The sequence below is a fragment of the Populus trichocarpa genome, chromosome 10 (genome assembly GCF_000002775.5).
Source record: "Populus trichocarpa isolate Nisqually-1 chromosome 10, P.trichocarpa_v4.1, whole genome shotgun sequence".
Classification (NCBI taxonomy): domain Eukaryota; kingdom Viridiplantae; phylum Streptophyta; class Magnoliopsida; order Malpighiales; family Salicaceae; genus Populus; species Populus trichocarpa.
Window position 1 is genome coordinate 396,395 of NC_037294.2, and position 20,997 is coordinate 417,391.

General features: G+C 35.4%; 3 protein-coding genes across 4 annotated transcripts; 1 reads left to right on the forward strand and 2 right to left on the reverse strand.

Annotated features, from left to right (window-relative positions):
• The first annotated feature begins 2,347 nt into the window (after positions 1 to 2,347).
• Positions 2,348 to 4,168, forward strand: LOC18102239 (transcription factor MYB8). Its single transcript, XM_024611140.2, has 3 exons — positions 2,348 to 2,685; positions 2,796 to 2,925; positions 3,031 to 4,168. Exons 1-3 carry the CDS (start codon positions 2,553 to 2,555, stop codon positions 3,824 to 3,826), a joined length of 1,059 nt encoding a protein of 352 aa, XP_024466908.1. The 5' UTR covers positions 2,348 to 2,552; the 3' UTR covers positions 3,827 to 4,168.
• An 834-nt stretch (positions 4,169 to 5,002) lies between these two features.
• On the reverse strand, positions 5,003 to 9,505 carry LOC7496494 (pectin acetylesterase 10). Of its 2 annotated transcripts, none has more exons than XM_024611139.2 (12): positions 8,797 to 9,505; positions 8,601 to 8,683; positions 8,379 to 8,508; positions 8,221 to 8,294; positions 7,805 to 7,891; positions 7,592 to 7,716; positions 7,444 to 7,504; positions 6,705 to 6,785; positions 6,547 to 6,624; positions 6,112 to 6,217; positions 5,849 to 5,994; positions 5,003 to 5,476 (listed from the first exon to the last, which is right to left on the reverse strand). In XM_024611139.2, exons 1-12 carry the CDS (start codon positions 9,032 to 9,034, stop codon positions 5,369 to 5,371), a joined length of 1,317 nt encoding a protein of 438 aa, XP_024466907.1. In that variant the 5' UTR covers positions 9,035 to 9,505; the 3' UTR covers positions 5,003 to 5,368. The 2 variants fall into 2 exon arrangements, with proteins under 2 accessions (XP_024466907.1, XP_006378039.1); XM_006377977.3 differs by having other exon boundaries at positions 6,705 to 6,758; positions 8,797 to 9,497.
• Positions 9,506 to 11,756: 2,251 nt separating this feature from the next.
• On the reverse strand, positions 11,757 to 14,607 carry LOC7477211 (F-box/kelch-repeat protein At1g16250). Its single transcript, XM_052456878.1, has 4 exons — positions 14,393 to 14,607; positions 13,590 to 14,163; positions 12,407 to 12,985; positions 11,757 to 12,230 (listed from the first exon to the last, which is right to left on the reverse strand). Exons 2-4 carry the CDS (start codon positions 14,156 to 14,158, stop codon positions 12,227 to 12,229), a joined length of 1,152 nt encoding a protein of 383 aa, XP_052312838.1. The 5' UTR covers positions 14,159 to 14,163; positions 14,393 to 14,607; the 3' UTR covers positions 11,757 to 12,226.
• Between the last annotated feature and the right edge of the window lie 6,390 nt (positions 14,608 to 20,997).

Genomic DNA, 20,997 nt, shown 5'->3' on the forward strand with positions numbered 1-20,997 from the left:
GTCATGTTAATTATTTTTTTAAAAAAAATAACAAATGTTAAGGTGATGATATTTTGGATCGACTTGGGTCAACCCGAGTTAACTCGTCAAGCCCGTTACCCGGTCATGAACCTTGTTGGGTTTAATAAACTTGTTTTTTGAAATTTATTTTTTATTTAATTATATAATAATTAAAATATACATGCATACAAAAGCCACCAAATTAAATTTTAAAAAAAAAACCATCATGAAGGGTTGTACAAAAACAAAAATAGTTGCTAATATTATAAAAAGAATGTTATAATATTATTTGAAAACAAAATAAAAATTGAATAATATTTAATAAAATAATATTCAAAATATATTTTTAATTAATTTATCTTAATGGATTTTAATTAAAAATAAAGAAAAAATATAAAGGTAGATAACAAGCCATGTTCTTATTCTTGTAAGCGTAGGACCCATCAAATAAAGTGTGAGAATGAAATGTCAAAACCTTATTAAATAGAGATAAAAAATAAAAATAAAAATAAAAAACTTTGACGATTGGAATTTTAAATTGTGTGCCTCGTGAATAGTAAAAATAAAAAATAAAAAATGATAAATTTGATACATGTAATTTCAATTTGTTTTATGCAATAAAATAAAATAAAATTTTATTAAATTAAGCATTAATTTAATATCAATATTTGTTTTGACATCACAAGAACTCTAAAGCAAGCTAATTAAAATAAATTATCAAAGAAAAAAAATGATAAAATTGATGAATCAAGCTCAATTCTCATTCAATATGTATATAAAATGATAAAATTAAAAAGAAAAATATTAGCTACTGAATATAAAATACTTAAAAGAAAAAAAATACCATGAGAATCCACAATACTTTCTCTCATGGTATACCTTGAAATCAACAGGAAATATAATAATAATAATAATTATTATTATTATTATTATTATTTTGTAATCTCAATGATTAAGTATGAAATGGAAGTTGCCCTTTCTTATCAAATGGCTGTGTATACATGCTACAAGCCGCAAGAATAAGGCGCATACAACTTTTACTATACTGGAACTCCCTCACATCACAGAAACGTCCTTCATCTGTAAAACATCCCAAGCTAGCCAGGAGCTGACAAAGTCTGATCTTAGCTACTAAAGAGCAGAATTTCAGGGCCCTCATGCACTCATATTTCAAATTTATGTATCTTTCTTGATTGAGGTTGAAGAACTCTGCAGATTCCACAGAAAGGACCACAGATTGTGTGAGACTGAGGCTGTAGCCTGCTTCCCTGGGATAAAATGTAAGGGCTTAAGTTGCTCATCCCTGTCGGTGGCCATCACACCTCCGAAAATCCCACTCACCAAGGGACCAGAGTAATTCCTTGATCATCATGTGTGATCGAGATCTCCCTTTGACCACAGATCCTCTGTCTCCCATCGATCGATCTCACTCCATGTCCACAGGATTGTTACATTTGAGATCTGATACAAGTTTCTATTAGGGTGGGTCCATTTGTTGCTATTTTGTCAAAAAGTAGTCATGGTTTAGAATCATTATTCGAGTTCATCATGTTAGGGCTGGCCATGGATGGACACCAGCAACAACCATTGAAGTAACTCTGCTGCTGCATCCCTAAAACCCTAAATCTTTAATTTGTTGTCTGTACCAACTAAATATTCCTTGTGAGATTGAGAATGTATATATAATTGAATCAAATATTCAGTTCTTGACTTTACCAAATGAATATACTCTTTAGCTGATTATAATTTTAAAAATTATTTGTTTTTCATTATTTAAACCTGATTTTTCATCATAAATTATGATAGAAACTTGAATTTATTTTTAAAAAAAAAACTATAATCCATGACTTCTAGTTTGTTTGTATTGTATAAAACTTTTTATTTTTGACATTATCATATCAAAACTATCAAAAAAAAATACTTAAAATACATCAATTAAATATTTTTTAAAAAATACTTTTAAAAAATATCTAAATACAAAAACTACACACCCACAAACACTCCCTAACCTGTTTCTTTAAACCAAAGTTATGAAATGCCAAACACAGACTAATAAGTCACCATCCCATTTCCTAGATGGTGGCCAGCATGCAGGAAGAAGAAATTATTATATAATACAAACAATACACAAAGACTTCTTCTAATCTAATCATTTCTGCTGTTCTTACCTTTTTCTGGTCTTTTTTTTCAGAACAGCTTGTGCATGAAATTGATACTTGGACCTTGATGAGACAGCTGCGGGCCAAAACCAAAGCAATTAGATAGAAGAGACTCGAACATGTGTGTAATGTATCAACCTCTTGAAGGCGACTTCTCACTTCTTTTGAGGCTTCCCCTTCTCCATCAATTAATAATAATTCAGGACCTTCATCATAGATGTTGTTTCCCTTTCTCAAACTTGTATACATCCTTCCTTCCTTCTGATCTCTTCCACTTCCAACTTAGTTATAACATTAATGAAACACAAGCCTATTAAGATCCCAAGGCTTTGCTTCTTCTGAGTTCTGACAGACCATTCTTCAACTAGAAATTAAGCTTAATTTCTTCTTCAAATGGGGAGGCAATCTTGCGGTTACAAGCAGAAACTAAGAAAAGGGTTGTGGTCCCCGGACGAAGATGAGAAGCTTTTGAGGTACATTACCGAGCATGGACATGGATGCTGGAGCTCCGTCCCCAAGCTTGCAGGTGACACTTCTTGTCTCTCTGGGAGGCCACTGCCAGCCAACCCTGGGATGTTATTTAATTTGCTTCTAACAAGTTTTTGTTTATTTTCTAATGTGATCATGAATTTTCAGGTCTTGAAAGGTGCGGAAAGAGTTGCAGGCTGAGGTGGATCAATTACTTAAGACCAGACTTGAAGAGAACCAGATTCTCAAGCCAGGAAGAGAACCTCGTAATCCAACTTCAGTCAGTTCTAGGCAACAGGTGCCAATAATTTAGTGCCTTCTTCCTTGTATTAAACTAACGGTATTCAGGTCAGATCAATGATAACTGTGCTCACAGAACTGTAATGCATTCCTATCCTATCAGGTGGTCTCGAATTGCAGCACAGTTACCAGGAAGAACGGACAATGAGATAAAGAATCTATGGAACTCTTCCATTAAGAAGAAACTCATGCAGAAAGGTATTGACCCCAACACCCACAAGCCACTCTCTGAGGTTAAGCTTTCTACTAGCAAGTGCCCTGAGAAGGCCTCAAGAGAACTGGATACAGCGATCTCACTCAATCTCAAGGCAGATAGTTCAAAGCCATCACTCATTGATGTATCGAGCTGTAAGATTGAAAAAGGAGATGACAATTTGAATGCCTCCAAAACCAGTGCCCACCAGGAATTCTTCCCAGACAAGTCTTTGCCATTCAATCGATACCCCAACATCCAGCACAGCCCTTTAGATTCAATTGCTTACCTGCAATTCCCAGTCCAGCAGTTGAATCATGAGCAATTAGAGCTTGACCAGAAGTGCAGTCTTTTTGAGCCAAACCAAGAACTCAACTCCAGAACACTAGTACCCACGATTTCAAGGTCAATCTTATCTGCTCAAATGGACAATAAAATCCATGCAGGTCTTCCCTTTCACTCAATGGGCACATTCAATAACATCCATTGGGATTCAAGTAATTGCAGCAGCGAAAGTAGTGAGTTTCAGAAGAAGTCCTTATTCGATAGCAACGTCTTCTCATGGGGGTTGGCAGATGATGGTGGATCATCAGACAAGACCTTACAACTCCATTCCGCTGATGCTGAGACAACAGATATCAAGTGGTCGGAATATCACAACACATCATTTCTAGCCGAACACAATCAACAGACACTACACTCGTGATGCACCATATCAACGTCAAACCACCAGAAATATCGAATAGATGCAGATGGCTCAAACGCAAATTGGCATCACTGGTGGTATTACTAACAATAATTTTCAAAGCTCGGTATACACGTGATTACGTTGTAATGACTTGTGGGATAATCTAGGGATTAATCAGCTCTTAAAATTTATTATGCAAACATTTGATGGCACAGAGGAAGAGGACTTCCATTTTAGAAAGACCTTAGCTGTGATTTCAGAGTGTTTGTTGCAAGATATTTTACAGTATTTCTGTATATCAAAATGGCAGAATCAAAATGCTAATCCTTGGTTCTTGGTTGGCAGAACTTGCAGATTGAAGCTTTCTTTCTTTCTTTCTTTTTATTTTGGAATTTAAGCTAAAAAGTCACAAAAGATACTTTCTTCTTCTCATCGTCTCTCTCTCTAACGCCTACTTCTATGATGATGATTGGGGTGGGGGGGAACATGGGACTACAGCCTTGGCAAGCAATTTCCAGGAGTCCAGCAAGGCACCATCTCAGATTGATGCCATGCATGATCTGTTAAAGAGTAAAAAATTTACGTCTTCTGTATGGAGCAGATTGAGTACTAGTGCACAAGACTTTCAAATTTCTAAGATGCCAACATGCCTAGAAATCATGCCAAGCGTGAACTAAAATCTTAGGTTACTACTCCAACCACTCTTATCTATCTTTCGAATCTACAAAAGGCAAAGAAAAGAGGATTTGACCACCACAAAACAGCTTAATGACATACTGTCCGATTTGCATAATCACCGGAGAATAACTCAACCAGTTGTGGTTAATAATACATAAGCACCAAATGAGTGCTTCCTCCATAATCATGTTAGTGATCAACTCTATACTTTTTGCCTAGTGCAAGGTAGATTCAAGCACAAATGCCAGCACATTTAACCATTGTGACAGGCAAAGTCCATTTCCTAGCAAGGAATATGCATAGGGTTTTCTTTCAATTTTCCTGCTCATCAGTAACGGTGACAATATGTTGGCTACCCCGCAACCTTTGAAATCATATCACAGGTTTGGGCTATTTAAAAGCACAAAAATATTAAGTTAGAAATACGGAGCCATCAGTATCATAACATTGCCGATGATCATCCTGTTGGCCGTCTTTATCAATGACTAAGCAGAATTCTTATGATGCCATGAGAAATTATGATCAACGTACTTCTAATCATTATTATTTTGTGATTGACAATTGAACTCCTAATGCCTAGAAGTTGTCAGAATCAAAACTAGCTAGTTTCAGCAGGCAACTGTATCCCCAAGTTTCCTTGACAACCAAAAGTGTAGTAGTAGATCCTTCAGCATGTTCTCAGCATGTTCCCATGCATGAATCTCACAGCTAATAAATTCTACGTTGCCATTTACAACTTTCATGACCCTTCAACTCAGTGAAGATGTAAAAGAAAAAACGAAAAAGGCAATCGAGTCTTGATGACCATCACTTGAACTGCTCAACGAGATTTTATTTTCTTGAAAGCTCAATGACACATATCGTAGCTATATAACTAGAAAATCACTTGAACACCAGGTGGTGGCAGGTATGGTCACAAGGGTACGGACAGTCAATAGCCATAATAACAGCACGATCAAAATACCAGTTGCCAACAGACTCCGCTATCCCCTGTAAGTTGATCATCAATTGCATCACAGAGAGCCCGCCTCAGCTGACTATAATTAAAACTCTCAAAAGAAAAGGAACTGTAGTTTTTTGAAAGTTATGATGGTAATAATTTTGTGCTCAGTGGCATTAAGGCAATGCAAAGGCATTGGTTGGTGGTGTTCTTCCTTTGATTGTTTCTTACTCGGACACAAGCGAAGCGGTTGCATGTTATCTAAGAATTTGATGGCAGGGATTCACACTGATGGGGCCAAAAGCAGGGTTGTTTTGTGTTCAAAATAGGGTATTTAACAAATGAATTTAAGCACATACTATGTAAAGCAGTGATGTGGTATTAACTTCAGAGAATAACAAGTTAGGTTGGAAGGGCCTTGCCTTGCTTTTAATGTGGGGAGAACCTGGAGAAAACCATGTGTCCTGTCTCTCTGTCTGGCAATGAGCAAAACATGAATTTATAAACAATCCATTTTTCTTCAACCTTGAGAAGCCTCTTACAGCATAGAGCATTTGATTTCTGAAACCTGATTCAGGTGAAACAAGTGTGGTGGTAAGTTACCATAGAAGTTATCATCAAAATACTGCATCGACAAAAAAGTGATATCATGAAACTATCATTTGTAGGAACAGTAATAAATCACCTTGAAGAAAACTAATTTGTGATCCAGTGCAGCGTGCATAGTTTTTTCTGCATCCATTCCAGTTTCCATGATGATCAGCTGAGGCAGGAGCTAAACTGACCTGGATCTGTTTGAAGGAAAAGCAAACGCGAACAAATCATTGTTATTTTGTGTCATCAAACACTCTCTGTAAATAGTAGAATGTATTCATGTGAAGCATGAAATCTCATATGGATTTAGTACGAATGCAAGTGACCTGACTGTATCTGTATGAACGATTTAGTGCATACACTGGTGCCGTAAAAGGTGTTGGTATTAACATGTCGTGACACCCTTGCGTATGCGTCACACATGAGGCAGATAGGAATGACAGAAACTTCCTCAGATAGTAAATTCGTTTATATTTCATTAACTAGTTTAAATTTTAGAGCAGTACAGACACAATGCGGTATATACCTGCCATGTATCATAAGCTGTATTGACAAGAAAAAGTGGAGTCCTGACGCTAGCAATTGATCGCTGAGGGAAAAAGCACTGAGCAAAGAAGATTCATGAATAATATCAGAGAAAAAATAAAATGGCAAGCAACATAGGTGCTGCAGGAAAAAGATTACCATGATTGGATTGAAGCGTTTAGTACAACCCTGGGGCAGGTTCTTTTGCATCCCCTGCGATAGATTAAACACGTAGTTTTTCTAAACCAGTTTTAACCTCAAGAATCAAGATCATGACAAATGAACAAATACACAAAGAAAATTATTCAGATCACTAAAAAAACCAGTGCTAACGTGATGTATGGAACTGTGTTCAATGGAAATACATGATTCTGCCATTGTCAACCGACTTCAAAAATTAAGGAGGTAGCAAAGAAATCCACCGCAAGAAGCATGATCTTTATACATAAAGCTCAAAGGAGACGGTAAAGATAATGTAGAAATGCTATAAAGCAAACGTAGATGACAAAGTGAAGATGGATTGGATGAAGAAGCATCATTCTAGCATTAACTTGAACGATAGAGAATTGCTTCGGACTAGTCCAGACAAACTGAGATTGAGTAATTGATTGACTCGATGTTAGGATCAACTAAATAGCTAGTTGTTTTAAGCTTAAAAGATCATTATGGAGTCTGACAAAAGTAAAATATCAATAGACAAGATGATAGGAATAGAATCATCAATTAATGACTTTCTGCAGGAATAATGATTTCCATCTGGGCCAACAAAAGAGCCATGCCAAAATATTTTCTTGTTGAGTAATTCGTTGTGCTTGATATACCCATACGTCGCTGTGAATCCTCAAGATTCGCAGCACTGAATCACTGTAATGGAAAATCTGAAGGAAAGTCTAGGTACCTGCAGCGTGACCACTCCTGCAAACATATATCTTAACGTGCGCCAACCAGAGATGTCAGGTCTGCATACAAGAGACTACTGCAGTTTAGCCATGCTAATATTGGAAACACAATGAGGAGTGAAAATGCAAGGATCTCGAGGTCTTTACACGTCAAGGAATAAACCAGCATCACTGAGGCACTTGACTCTAGCAGTTCTTGGAAATAAATGCCGGAATTCGTCGCAATGTAGTATAGATGCTAAACCCCCAGCTGAACATCCAGACAGAAGAGCCTAGAAAACAACAAAGAGGAAAAAAAAGAACCTACAAATAAATAAAACTAAAACAGTGCATAAAAGTTGTATGGCAGGTTTGAGGGACCTGATTAGCATAGCGCATTCCTTTCGACATCAAATCTTCCATGACAACTGACCAGATTCTTTGTCCTCTAAAATAGAGTTGTGCTGCCTGTGGAGTAAGGATGAAGTCGTTATTCACTCAGCCAGAGGCCTGGTAAATTTCATTCAATCTTCCATAGCAAAACAAATAAATTTTAATTGGAGAATACAGCTCAAGTCCAGCAGCTTAGTGAGCAGGTCAGCAATACCCTCAAACTACTGATTGTGGGGAAATGTACATAAATATTTGTAAATGAGAGTGGTACTGTAGATGAGCGGGGACAGAAGTAAGTTTATGAATAATGCAAGATTTTCAGTTCCTGTTTTTGAGACTTGTGCAATTGAAGAACAGACTTGGCAAAGCACATAAAAGAAAATAAGTGCTGAAAGATCACTGACCTCATTTTGACTGTCTCCACTGAAAGATCCACCATCACAATAACGAACCTTGACCCTGTTCCAATTATAAAAATCTGCAAATGCACATAGCAGTTATAATTTGTGCAAGAATTATGAGAGCAAGTCATGTGAAGAAGTTGTTAAGAGGCATGAATGACCAGGATTTTCTTCAGCTTTGTTGCTGAGTATGCCTTCAAAAGGTATCTGCTTTTCCATATAATGTGAAGAACCATGGCGTGTTTTCTTACTAAAAACACATTTTCTGATTGAATTACACCATCCTCCGCCCTGTTTGAGAAAGAAAGAGAGAGAGCAGGTGCTTAGGAGAAGGCTTGAATCCTGAAGAACAAGACATGATAGAAGAGCAAGTAGCTGGATACCTCCAATTGAACGAGCCAACTGTTTGCGCCTGATCCATATCCTCTGTGGATGTGGTACCCTGGTAATGAGCCGTCCAGGCAGACTGCATATTATTCGAATAACAAGAGAGAAAACTGGTGAGGTTGCAAGTCATTATCATTCATATTATCAGTTACGGAGGAGATGAGGTGAGAGTTAAGAGTAATAAGAAGGTACCAGCTCCCTTTGAAGCAGCTGCATTAACAAGTGTAAGACCCACCATTAACGGTGGTGTGCGACGAGCATATGCATATGCAAATGCTTCTGCTGCTGCTTTATAAGTGACATTATTATTCCAATCTTGGAGAGGCAGAGGCTGAGAGTGTTCGAATTCAAAACAGTTTACACATTTCCATGTTAAAGAGCACATCATTAACCCATACATAAATCCCAACCACAAGTACAACGTCATCATCTTCTTCTTCCTCCTCCTCCTCTCACTGCTTGCATTAACTATTTCAGAATATATATACACGTATATAGGAGTGTAAGATAAGCCGATCCCAGCAACTTTATATCAGAATGAGAAGGAGAGGCAACGTGGTATTTCTTCTTCTTCATACATATATTTATTGGACAGATGGAGCAGACAAGATAACACTAGCACTACTTCTCCAAGCTTTTTACAGCAAAACTACACAATTTTTAAAATCATTATCATTTGACAACGTTCATTTAATAAAGATACTTGATACTTTTTACAAAAAGGGGGCTAAAAAGCCCCATAAAGGACCAAGAATCAACAAAGATGGGGCAAGCCAACCCCAATGATATCTTGGTATAAGAGAATCCAGCCATTCCTATTGGTGAGAAATCAAGAAAATGAACTCTTATCTATTAAGAGTTTTGATCGGTTGGCGGATTGATTCGATAAATTGATCGGATTAACTCTCATCTAATTTAATATAAAACCCGTTTAAATTAAATACTGAATCAATAAGTCGAGATTGATCCATAAAACGAGTCACAAGATTAACCCGCAAAACCAAATCTAGTTTAATTACAATAGTAAAAATAATTATCACGACAACTAGACAGATTCACCTACCCTCGATGAAATGCAAAGCCATTTTTTTTTTTTAACAACGACTAGATAGATTAACCTACAACTATAAAAATCAGATCTTGCTGATTTCGGCATGGTAACCCTTTCCTCTATTGTGCCCATCACAAGGTACTCGTAAATTGGAAGAATATAAATTTGTCAGCAGGAAAGAAGATTATGACTCGTGCAAGGGTCCATCTCACAAAAGTCTTGGACGTTTAATTCAATCGACAAGCCACTGCATTTTGTCCTTGTTTGATGATAATTAGAGTAGTGTAAATGTATCTTTTCTGGTATGGTATGAAATGAAAAAAGGGATGAAGACGAAATGGGGTCTGAAGAAGGGTCCACACTCACTCGTCTTTTTGTTTTGGCAGTGACCTGAAAGTTCTTCTCCACCGACACCCTCGCTAATCATGAAGGCTTGCTGCCAGCCAGCTAGAAGGATGCAGGGACTCACTTTCTCAGCTTTTCACGAATTATGATCATGAAACCATTATAACAGCCTCATGGTAGGACCACTTCTTTACATCACGTTTGTTTTTTTATTTAAGAATTTATTTTGAATTTATTTCTTTAATATTTTCAAATTGATATTAAAAAATAAAATTAAAATATTATTTTGATTTATTTCCAAATAAAAAGTACTTTTAAAAACAACCCTCCTACAATTAAAAAAACACTCTTATTATTTAGCAATTGTTATTCTTTGCGGTTGTATTGTGTTTTTTAAAAATCTTAAAAAAAATACTTTCAATTAATTTTTATTTTTCAATGTATTTGAATTGTCTTAACATGTTAATATAAAAACAGATTTATTAAATGTTCATGCAACATTCAAACGAACATCCCAAAAATAATAAATTTGGTTAAATATAATTAGAAATTACATAAAAAAGATTAGGTCAATAGAATGAAGAAAAAAAATCAAAAGCTTTGAACTTGGAATCTTCATCTTTATCATTTCCACCCATCATCATCCATGACCCGCCCATTTTTGCCTCTATCAAATTCAAACACTTGGCAAAAAGTTTACTTAATTGATAGATTTTAAGAGGTTAAAAGTTAGGCTGCCCTTAACAAGCCCTGCACCAAGCTAGCTTACCAAGTCGGATCTTTCTAAGCATCTCACATGACTCAATAATGAAGTCTTTGTGTAGTTTCATTTGAAAGACAACACTCAGTCAAAAAAAGTTTTTATAAATGACAAATTCTAAAGCAAACTTCAAGAGATTCCAGGCGTTAATTTAGATATTCAAGAGTCCCCGACACTACCACATGAGATTTGTTTTCGTCCGTGATTCTGTCGAGAACATACATATCGACAGATTACTTGTATAAATACCAACAGAAATTTTTGTAATTAAATTGTTAAATATGATAATCTATGTAGGGTTTAGTCCACCATCTTTTACAAAAACGATTATCATGTGGTGGTGATATAGAAAAGAATGTTGTTGTGCATCTGCTTCAAACTTTACTTGATGATTCATGGGTATGCATTTGGCATAAGCAGAAAGTTGATGAAAACAAGTGAACCCAGTAGTCGGATTCGGGTTTGAAACCCTAAGTTCAATCAATTAAAAAAGAGAGATGGGTTCAGGCACCACAATCCAGAACCGAAATTTGAGATAATGGGTCCCCCAAGGCTCAATTCCAAGTCCAATGACAAGCAGGCGAGGCTCGAGACGGTAGGTTCCCACAAGGACCCCGCCCGAGCCCACACATGGAGGAGGTCCTAGGGTTCGGGCTTATTTGAACCATGTCCATCAATGACCATAAACATGAATCTCGAATACCTCTAAATTTCACGCAGGAAGCGCCAATTTCTTCTCTTCCATGCAACCGTCGCACACCACCGTGTATAAAATCTTTCAGAAAACCCCACCAATACATGTTATAGCCCAAACTGACTGCAGGCAGCAAGTTTTGGACTGGACAAAACTCATTGTCACAATGGCTGTGTTTGCAGTATTTCTATCTATTATTTTCGAAGATTGATAAAAATCACTAAATTCTAGCTTTTCAATCTAAACATAAACAAACAAAGAGCAATAAACAAACAAAGAGAAACAGTGAAGCAGACTGCTCCTTTCAGAAGGGTTCTTGGAATATATAGCTTCAGTTATTACTTCTCCCCAAGTTTCAGTCACAATGTGGTTAGGAACATTGAGAAAAGCGTTTGTATTCCAATAGGCATAAACAAACAAAGAGAAACAGTGAAGCAGACTTGAGCCATATTTCTCCTGTCTTTTCCTGTTCTCAATCTTGCAAATCGATTGTTAAGGCATCATCAAGGGAAAGTCTTCAAGTAAAAACCGTCTTCATTAAACTAATCCTGGAATTAAAAAGCAAGCTAACCAGACGAGGAATCTTTCATTAAACTGATCCTGCCTTGTGTCATCTTCGAGTGGAATAGAATTAAAAGGTAAGCCAAACATGGTGTCAACGGATGTCCAATGACTGACTGATGCGCCTGGTTGAAAGGACACTGCCATTACACGCCTCCCACCTTTGTATTAGCCGTGACTGCATTGGCCATAACAAGTGCATTCTTCTCGTCTAACTGAAGCATACAAGAGGGTACATTAGCCACAAGATCGAGGAGAATTCTAATCAAAGAAAACTCTACGCAGTTTATTAAGAAAAACTACAATTACAGGATTGTAAAAATTCAACAAAGTCATAATATAGGCTTCGCCGAGAGATGGTGAACACCGAAGTAACAAAGGGTTCCTTTACCTCGGTGGAGAACAACTTTCCTCTTCCAGGGATGCACATCCTAGAATAGAGCCACATGCTGGTCCACACATTGGCCTGGTTTCCTTCCATTTTAAAGGCCTAGCTACTGGATTGCAAAACCTCACCAAATCTAATCTCACGATGTCAAACCTTCCAGCTCCTGCCTCTTCCCACTTGAGAACCTTTCCACCCAATATATACAGTTCATCTCTAAGGGAAGCAAAACCATAACTAAAGGCCTCCAAAGCCCTCGTGTGGTTTGTAAGAATGACTGAAGGTACTGAACCCACAGTGTACCACTCTCCTCCCTCAGAGTCCCTTGTTTTAATCAAGCTCTCACCCCAATCAACAACTGTGTATACTCTTCCATCACACATGACTTGAACTGCAAATTGCATTGCCCTGGAGAAAGGCCAAATGTCCTCCATTGTGCACCATGTGTTAATTGATGGATTGAAAACGTGAGTTATGTTTGTCTCTGACAGGCCAACCTGGTCACTCAAAACATGAAATTTGCCTTTATATGATAATCCTAAGCAGTCCATCAGTGGTGCCGGCATTGGCGGCAATTCCTCCCATCTGCAATTTCTGCTATGTCATAACCAGCAACCAATTGCACTAGAAAAAGATGAATTTGAACAAGATCTTAATTCCATTAGCCCTTAAATGAGGTACTGTGGACTAAGTATTGTTCATGGAATTAACGCAATCACAAACAACCCCCCCCCCCAAAAAAAAAAAAAAAGCGTTACAGCCATTTAACATAGATTTTTCTGTGCATGTACATGCATAATACTCCAAAGCAAATATCCATATTGACTTAATGAAGATGCATGATTGATTGGGGAATGTCATTATAAACCTAAGCAGTAAACTGTAATGGTGATGGATTTAACAAAAAAAGAAGATATAATCAAATTTTCAGCTAATAAATTTGTAAACTTTGACAATAGAAACGTTCCAGGCAAGACTGGAGAAAATGATGGAAAGAAAAAGGAGGACCATGACAGCTTAGATGATTAACAAAAACACAGATCATCTTTTGGTAATTAACCATGCACTCAAATCATAAAGCATGCAAAAGCCTGGTGTTTAATAAGAAGCAACCAGTAGTCACTAAACAATTATCAGGGGTGTTAGACAACATCACAAATAAATATTGCAGTTGTGCAAATGAACATACTTGTCTGTTAAAGGATCGTAAACCTCAGCCAGCGCAAGCCCCTTGGTGCAAGATAAGTTGCGCCCACCAGCAACATAAACCTTACCAGCGATAACACTGCAAGCAAAGTGAGAACGTGGTGTTCGCATTCTTGCCACACTAGTCCACTGTTTCTTAAATGGATCAAACTGGAGAACATTATCTGTTATTAAAGGTCTTTGAATTAGAACTGACGAATCCAGTGGTGCATAGGAGCCCCCAATGACTAAGAGTCGATTATAAACACAAACGCAGGAAAATCCAAAATGCTGACGGTCAGCACAATCCCCAGAAACCTTTGGCAGGGGATGCCACCTGTCAGCTTCAGGATCAAAGGCAACCCAGTGGTTGTTAGACTGCTCAGTAAGAACAAACAGCCAATCACCACAACATCCTTGCTTCGCTCTATAGCGGGCATAATCAGCGCTGCGAATCATATCCCTCCATCTCTTGGAGACAGATTCAAGAAGTCCATGGTACCCATGAGATACCTTTGCCAGACACCGCAAGGCCAAGTCATCCGGCAAACCAGGTATGATGGGTTGATGCATAGATTCTAAAAAATCAATAGATGGGTTCATAAATCAAACAAATCCCACCAAACTCTTGATATTGTTTTTGCTTTTATGTTATAAGAAAAATCAAATTTCACATCATATCCTATTATGCCCAGCTAGCCCAGCTAGCCCAGCTGAATTCTTATAATATTGAAACTAAACCATAATCATGATAACTAAATTTCGAGAGAAAAAAAACAAGAAATGAGAAAACATAAACGAAATTACCTTCGTTAACGGGAAGATTTGCCTTTTGAGCTCTCCTTTCTTCTCTTCTCCTCTCCTCTCTCCTATGGGTTGGATTTTCTCAAAACCTATCCGTGATTTATATTTTTATCTTCTTCGACGTCATTATATTATTATACTCTAGACTTGAAGATTTGTTGACTTTTATTATTCACCTACTATCAAAGACTGTCAGAGATGGGAGAGAGTCCTTGAGACAGAGAAAAATTTTGGCGACCACATTTTTATCATAAAATAAAAAAAAATCGATATTAATATAAATGCAATCGTCATGAAAAGAGTAATTTAATTATGATAATTTTACCTTTTAAACATGCCATAAAAGATATATCAGGGTTTCTAATTTTTTTTATTCAGTTTGATTATTGACTCTTAAGGTGATTAGAAGTGTTTTAGGATTATAAATAAAGTTGTTGAAGTTTTTAAACATGCTTTTGAGGTGTTTTTGAATAAAAATATGTTAAAAATATATATTATCTTTTTAATAATAAAAAAAATATAGTAAAAAATATTTTATTTAAACAGAAAATACGTCATTCATCTTTATTTTAAAAAAAAATAATACGTCATCGACATATAATACTTGATTTTTATTTTAATCCAAGTGAGCATTATTGTGCTTCGTTACCTAAGCGTAATTGGCTTTTTGTATGGTTATTATTTTTTTTATTTTATAATACAATTCATTTTAAATAAAATTATTAAAATGATATTTAAAAGTTATTTGATTATTTTATGATTTTTAAATACAATTAGATATTTTTTAATAATATTAAAAATTACTTTATGAATAATTACAAATGAAAATTGATTTATTTATTCTTTTATTTTTTTCATATAGTCACATAAAGATAATCTAGATATTATTTTTTATTTTTCTAATTGAAAATTGCATTGTAGATCATGATAAATTTTTATACGAAGAACCAGGATTGTGATAAAAAAAAATCATTGTTTAAATAAAATAAATAAAAAAGAATGAATGAATGAATAAAAGTTCTTTGGACTTGTAGTTTTCGCATAATTATCTTCTTGCCTCTCTTGGGATGAAAAGGGAAGAAACATGATCAACACAGAGAAATGGGATCAAACAAGTTTTGAAGAGCAATAGAAAATAAAATAAAATAAAATCATGTACGCATGCCTCCCTCTAGTCAAATCTACTGAATTTGCAAATTTCTCCAGTAGCTGGGAAGTTAGGTTCGATTTCTTGAAAAGAAAAACTCTTTTTTCTCATGTAAAATACTTTATAAATCTCAACAAACTCATATCTAACTTCAAAATAATTAAATTAATCAAAAAATCAAAAATTATCTAGAACAAGAAAAAAAACACAGGTCATGATTTATTTTTTCTGGCAAAATAAAGGGTCAAAAACACTTCAATTGAACTCTTCTCATTAAATAAAACTCAATAACATTGAGATTTTTTTTTTAGTTGTCTAAATATAAACAATTGAAAACTTTCTATTTCCTCCCTTGTTTTTTAGTAATTCTCTCACCTCATTAAATCTAGGGATCAAAATGCAAAGTAAATAAAGTGTAGATTATCAAAAAAAATTTAAAAAAATGAAAAACTTTAGGGATCAAGATTTTAAAATCCACGCTTCATGAAAAGTAAAAAAAATTAATATTAAATTTGATCCTTGCATTTTCAATTTATTCTAAGTAATAAAATTGAATTCTATTTTTTTCAAATATAGCATTGACTTAATGTCCAGGAGTTTTTTATCACCGCAACAACTCCATAGCTAGCTAATAAAAACAAATTATTATTATTATTATTATTATTATTATTATTAACTTGGGTTTGACATCCTCTTTCAAACCTAAGAAACTTGAGGCTGGAAAGGGACGTCTGGGCCAAGGTTCTTGGGTGTGGCAGGGGCACAGACATAAGTCATTTGGGTCTTGCAACCCCACCTGGCCCAAGACTCTAAGGTCTCGTGTCTGGCCCAAGGCTCTTGAGTCCGGCATCCGGGCCCAAGACACTTGAGTTAGGTGTTTAGACCCAAAGCTAATGGGTCGACATCTAGACCCAAGGCTCTTAGGTCCATCGACCTAACCCAAGGCTAATGGATCTGGTGTTGCAGTCAGACTCAAGGCTCTTAGGCCTGACGTTTAATAGGTGCTCAAAACTTTTAGGCCTGGTATTACAGTCAGGCCCACTTAAACTTGGGTCAGTCGAGTTTAATATTATTATTAATATTAAAAATTTTATTATTTATGTTATAAATATTATTATTTTTATTATAATTAATATTATTAATATTGAAAAAAAAACTATAGATTTGATTTGAAGGGTAAAATTCAAAATTATTATTATTATCATCATCATCATTAATAAATTTGAAATAAAATATTATTACTATTGAAGAAAAACCAAACATTTAATTTGAATGGATTAAAAACTATAAGAACTTGGATCAGACAAGTTTAATATTATTATTAATATTAGAAATATTATTATTTGTATTATAAATAGTACTATTGGTATTATAATTTATATTATAAATATTGCTCTTGGGTCCGGGAACCAAACCCAAAAGCGTTATGTGTGGCTGTAAGGGTATGACATTGCAGCCGAACCCAGACCCAACGCGCCAAACCCAATACTCTTGGGTGTGGTGTTGCGGCCAAACCTAAGAGCATTAGGTGTGGCTGCAACGCGTTGGGTCTGGCGGCAACTCCAGGCCCAAGAGCCTTGGGGATGCAACGCCGGACCCAATGCTCTTGGGTCTCCCTTTGCAGACAGATCGAATGCTCTTGAGTCATAGGTTTTTTTGATATTTTTTATGGAAAAAAAAGTTGGTCCGCGGCGTAGCGCGAGCCACCTTACTAGTTGAATCTAAACGGTAGCATGTATAAATTTCAATTTAATTTTAATGTTTGAAATTGAAAAAATAATGGATTTGAATTAACAAAATAAAAACATAAAATCAATGAAAAAGACATTTTATTAGTAAAAATAAATTTTATAAAAACTAGTTTTAGAGCATCACTCATCAACATTATCCTCTCCTTCACCAATTCTACAATTAAGAGAGAATCAATGTTTAAACAAGCAAAAATATATCCCTTGAGTTCTCTAGCTACCAAAATATATCCCTTGAGTTTTACTCATCACGTCCACTTTCTTCTCTTAACATGCCGTAAAGAACCTCCAGTGTGATTAATGAAGTGCTAACTTTAATCACACTCCAAGTAATGTTCAACTTGTCTTGTCCTCGAACTATAGTTCCAAACTAGTTTTTTTTTCCCATGGTTGAATTATTATTTTTTTCAACCTAGAAAACATATAAAAATGCTAGAAAGTTAAAAAAAAAAATTAATTTATACTAACCGAAACAAAAGGTAAAAAAAAAATTTAAAATAAAAAAATGACTTGAGTAAATCTATACCGGAGAAGAAGAAATTGAATTGAGGGGGCTAATTGATATAAACTAGACTTGAGACCAATTAAAATTTACTTTTAGTTTGTTTAGTTTAGGGTTAAAAATTGGAGTTGTGTTTAGATTTAGATTAAAAGGTTAAGGGTTAATATTTTACTACCTTTTTTATGGGAGGTGAAAAGGTTAAATGAGTTAATAATTAACTCCCAAATACGTAACACTTGTAAAGGGGTGGGGGAACAAGATCGTTAATACGGAAAATTTTGAAATTTGTGTGAATATTTTTCTTAATTCCAACTTTCAATTTTCCTTCTTTTTACAAATACCAAACAAATGGATCCCATTACAATATATTATTTATTATTACATGTAAATTCAATTTTGATTTAAAATAAATTAGATCATATCACTCAATTTTCCTTCTTTTTACAAATACCAAACAAATAGATCCCATTACAATATATTATTTATTATTACATGTAAATTCAATTTTGATTTAAAATAAATTAGATCATATCACTAAAAATCTTTTTTACACACATATCAAATATCTTTAATATTTTTACCCTCCGCCACTTTCTTACACTTTAACACTTAGAGGATGTTTAAAAGTATAGTATATGTTACTTTTCAAAGTGTTTTTTGCTTGGAAATGTATTAAAATAATATTTTATTATTATTATTATTTAGAATTTATTTTTGACATCATCACATCAAAACGATAAAAAAACACTAGAAAAAAATTAATTTGAAACGAAAAAAAAATCAAATTTTGATGAAAAATAGGTTCAACCTCAATGTCAAATACCTCTTTAACCCCAAACCAAATATACCCTAGAGGCTAAGTGTTAATAGATTAAAAGTGTAAAAAGATGATCGACAGATAAAATGTTAAAAACATTTAGTGTGTGCATAAAATATCTATAATAACGAGGAGTTTGGAAAAATTCAACAATAATTAATATTAGTCATAGAATGCAAAGTGGGAAAATTATTTGAGATCATTACATTAAAAATGTAAAAAAAAAAAAAAGGCTAATGAGCATAAAAATGACCAAAACTATTGATGAAATAAAAAATACTCGTTTGATATTGAAATAGGAGAAGAGATATTAAGTTAATTGATATAATGAGAACAAATCAAACTCCTAAGCAATCATATAACCTCATTATTGAACAAATAAAAGGGAAGAAACATTAGAAGTGGCATGATTCATATAGATATGATACTAACAATTGTATTATTTTCAAAAAATTGATTCAAAAGGTATTGGAAGTTGGTCGCACTCACTTCTTGAAAAATATATTCTTGAAAAAATCTTACAATTATACAATAAACTAAAAAGCTCAGTGCCCCTCTTATTGTTTACTAAGGACACAGATTACTTTGGATTGGAGTAGTATAATAACATAATTGTCCTTGCTAAAAAAACTTGATAGACATACAGTGGGGGTGGGGTTGTCTTTTTCATAGGATACATTTAGCATTAAAAGAATGATTGAGGATAAAATGATCAGTTTGGATTTTGTTGAGGTATGGTAAGGTTGCAGGTCCCAAGCGTCGGGGCATGACATGGCTGTCAGACACCTGGCGCTGAGGTCAGGCATGACTGTCATGCCCTAAGCGCCAGGGCCAGACCCGCGCGCCTAGCTGCAGACTGTTGCAAGGAAGAAACTGATAACTGGGGTTTGTATGGGGGAATTCAAATTAAAGGTAGTATTTTAATAATACGGTGTGTAGCGATTATAAGTCAATACTCTGCGTTTTATTTTTCTTGTTAGTAGCCACGTGTTGATGATAAGGAAAGCACGAGAATGTTTTAGAAGGAAAGACTGCTATATATATGGCATTCTGTTTTCAACAAAGGCATGCAGAAATAATATTGAACCCATTTCCTTTTTCTTGGAGATTCTTTCCTCACACCTTCTCTATTTTCTCATCATCTTCTTCTTCTTCTTTCTCTCTCTCTCTCTCTCTAGCCCTATACCTCACTTATTTCTCACCATTTATCGTCTTCTTTCCCTTCATCTTTGAGTCACTACCGGTCGTTTTAAATTTGATAATCCCCTGCCCAAGTCAGTTGCTCCAAGTGGTATCAGAGCAACATTTTCAGACTCAAATGCCTCCTGAAACGAGATCCCAAGATGCCAAAAGGGTGGATGAAACCACCAATCCGAAGCACCCCCAGGCATATGATCAAATCCAACAACAACTGAACGATACCAGGGTTGATGCTAATGTACGTTTCAGAGAGCTTAAAGAAGTTATGGATGCCCTTATTTCTCATGTGGACACAGCATTGCAGAAAACTCAGCTCTCTTCAGGTGAGTCCAACTTACCTAAGGCCCCTTGGCTTCCCACTACAAGGGATTCCCTTACCAGATTTAATTGGGCTAATGAAGGTACGCCCCCTCAATATCACCTACGCAGACCAAAAAGAGAATTCCCTATCTTTGAGGGAGAAGATGTCCTTAAATGGATTTATAAGTGTAACTAGTACTTCGATGTTGAAGAAATTGCTAGGCAAGACAAGCTCAAACTAGCCTTCTATTATCTAGATGGAATGGCCCTATGTTGGCATCAAAATTTCATAAGAAGCTTGGGAGGGCAGGCTGTGTCATGGCTAGAGTATATAGAGGCTCTATGTTGCAGGTTTGGGGGGTGAAGAACCCTTTAGAAGAACTTATTGAACTAAAGTAGAAAAATGACTTAGAAACCTATATCAAGGATTTTGATATCCTCTGGAATCGATCTGAAATTTCTGAGAAAAATGCCTTGGTATTTTTATAGGAGGGCTGAACGTAGAAGTTAAGAATATGATTAAGATGTTTGAACCAAAATCTTTGAAACAAGCCTACACCTTAGCTAGATTGCAGGACAATACCCTCACCCATAGACGTTATAGCTCCAATCCTAATAGACAAGCTTATCATCCAACCACATTCGCCTACCAAAACAAACTTTCCACCCTTCCCAGTTACAACAAAAATCCACCCAGGCCTCCTAATAATAGTTTTAAACCACCCCACTCTGGTATCTTACCAAGCCCCCCACCTTATAACCCCAACACTACCAATAGAACCACTAGACCCATCAAAAACAGGGACTTAGATGAAAGAAGAGCTAAAGGCTTTTGTTTTTGGTTTGATGAAAAATGTATACCTGGGCACAGATGCCAGAACAATAAACTATATT

Excerpts from the sequence above, each read along its gene's own strand:
- LOC18102239 (XM_024611140.2), top strand. The coding sequence starts at position 2,553 with ATGGGGAGGCAATCTTGCGGTTACAAGCAGAAACTAAGAAAAGGGTTG. Across the intron at positions 2,686-2,795 it reads CTCCGTCCCCAAGCTTGCAG|GTCTTGAAAGGTGCGGAAAG; the intron begins GTGACACTTCTT and ends ATGAATTTTCAG. Across the intron at positions 2,926-3,030 it reads CAGTCAGTTCTAGGCAACAG|GTGGTCTCGAATTGCAGCAC; the intron begins GTGCCAATAATT and ends CTATCCTATCAG.
- LOC7496494 (XM_024611139.2), bottom strand. The coding sequence starts at position 9,034 with ATGATGACGTTGTACTTGTGGTTGGGATTTATGTATGGGTTAATGATG. Across the intron at positions 8,509-8,600 it reads GTTGGCTCGTTCAATTGGAG|GGCGGAGGATGGTGTAATTC; the intron begins GTATCCAGCTAC and ends TTTCTCAAACAG. Across the intron at positions 6,786-7,443 it reads CAGGAGTGGTCACGCTGCAG|AAAAACTACGTGTTTAATCT; the intron begins GTACCTAGACTT and ends AAACTGGTTTAG.
- LOC7477211 (XM_052456878.1), bottom strand. The coding sequence starts at position 14,158 with ATGCATCAACCCATCATACCTGGTTTGCCGGATGACTTGGCCTTGCGG. Across the intron at positions 12,986-13,589 it reads TACGATCCTTTAACAGACAA|ATGGGAGGAATTGCCGCCAA; the intron begins GTATGTTCATTT and ends CAGAAATTGCAG.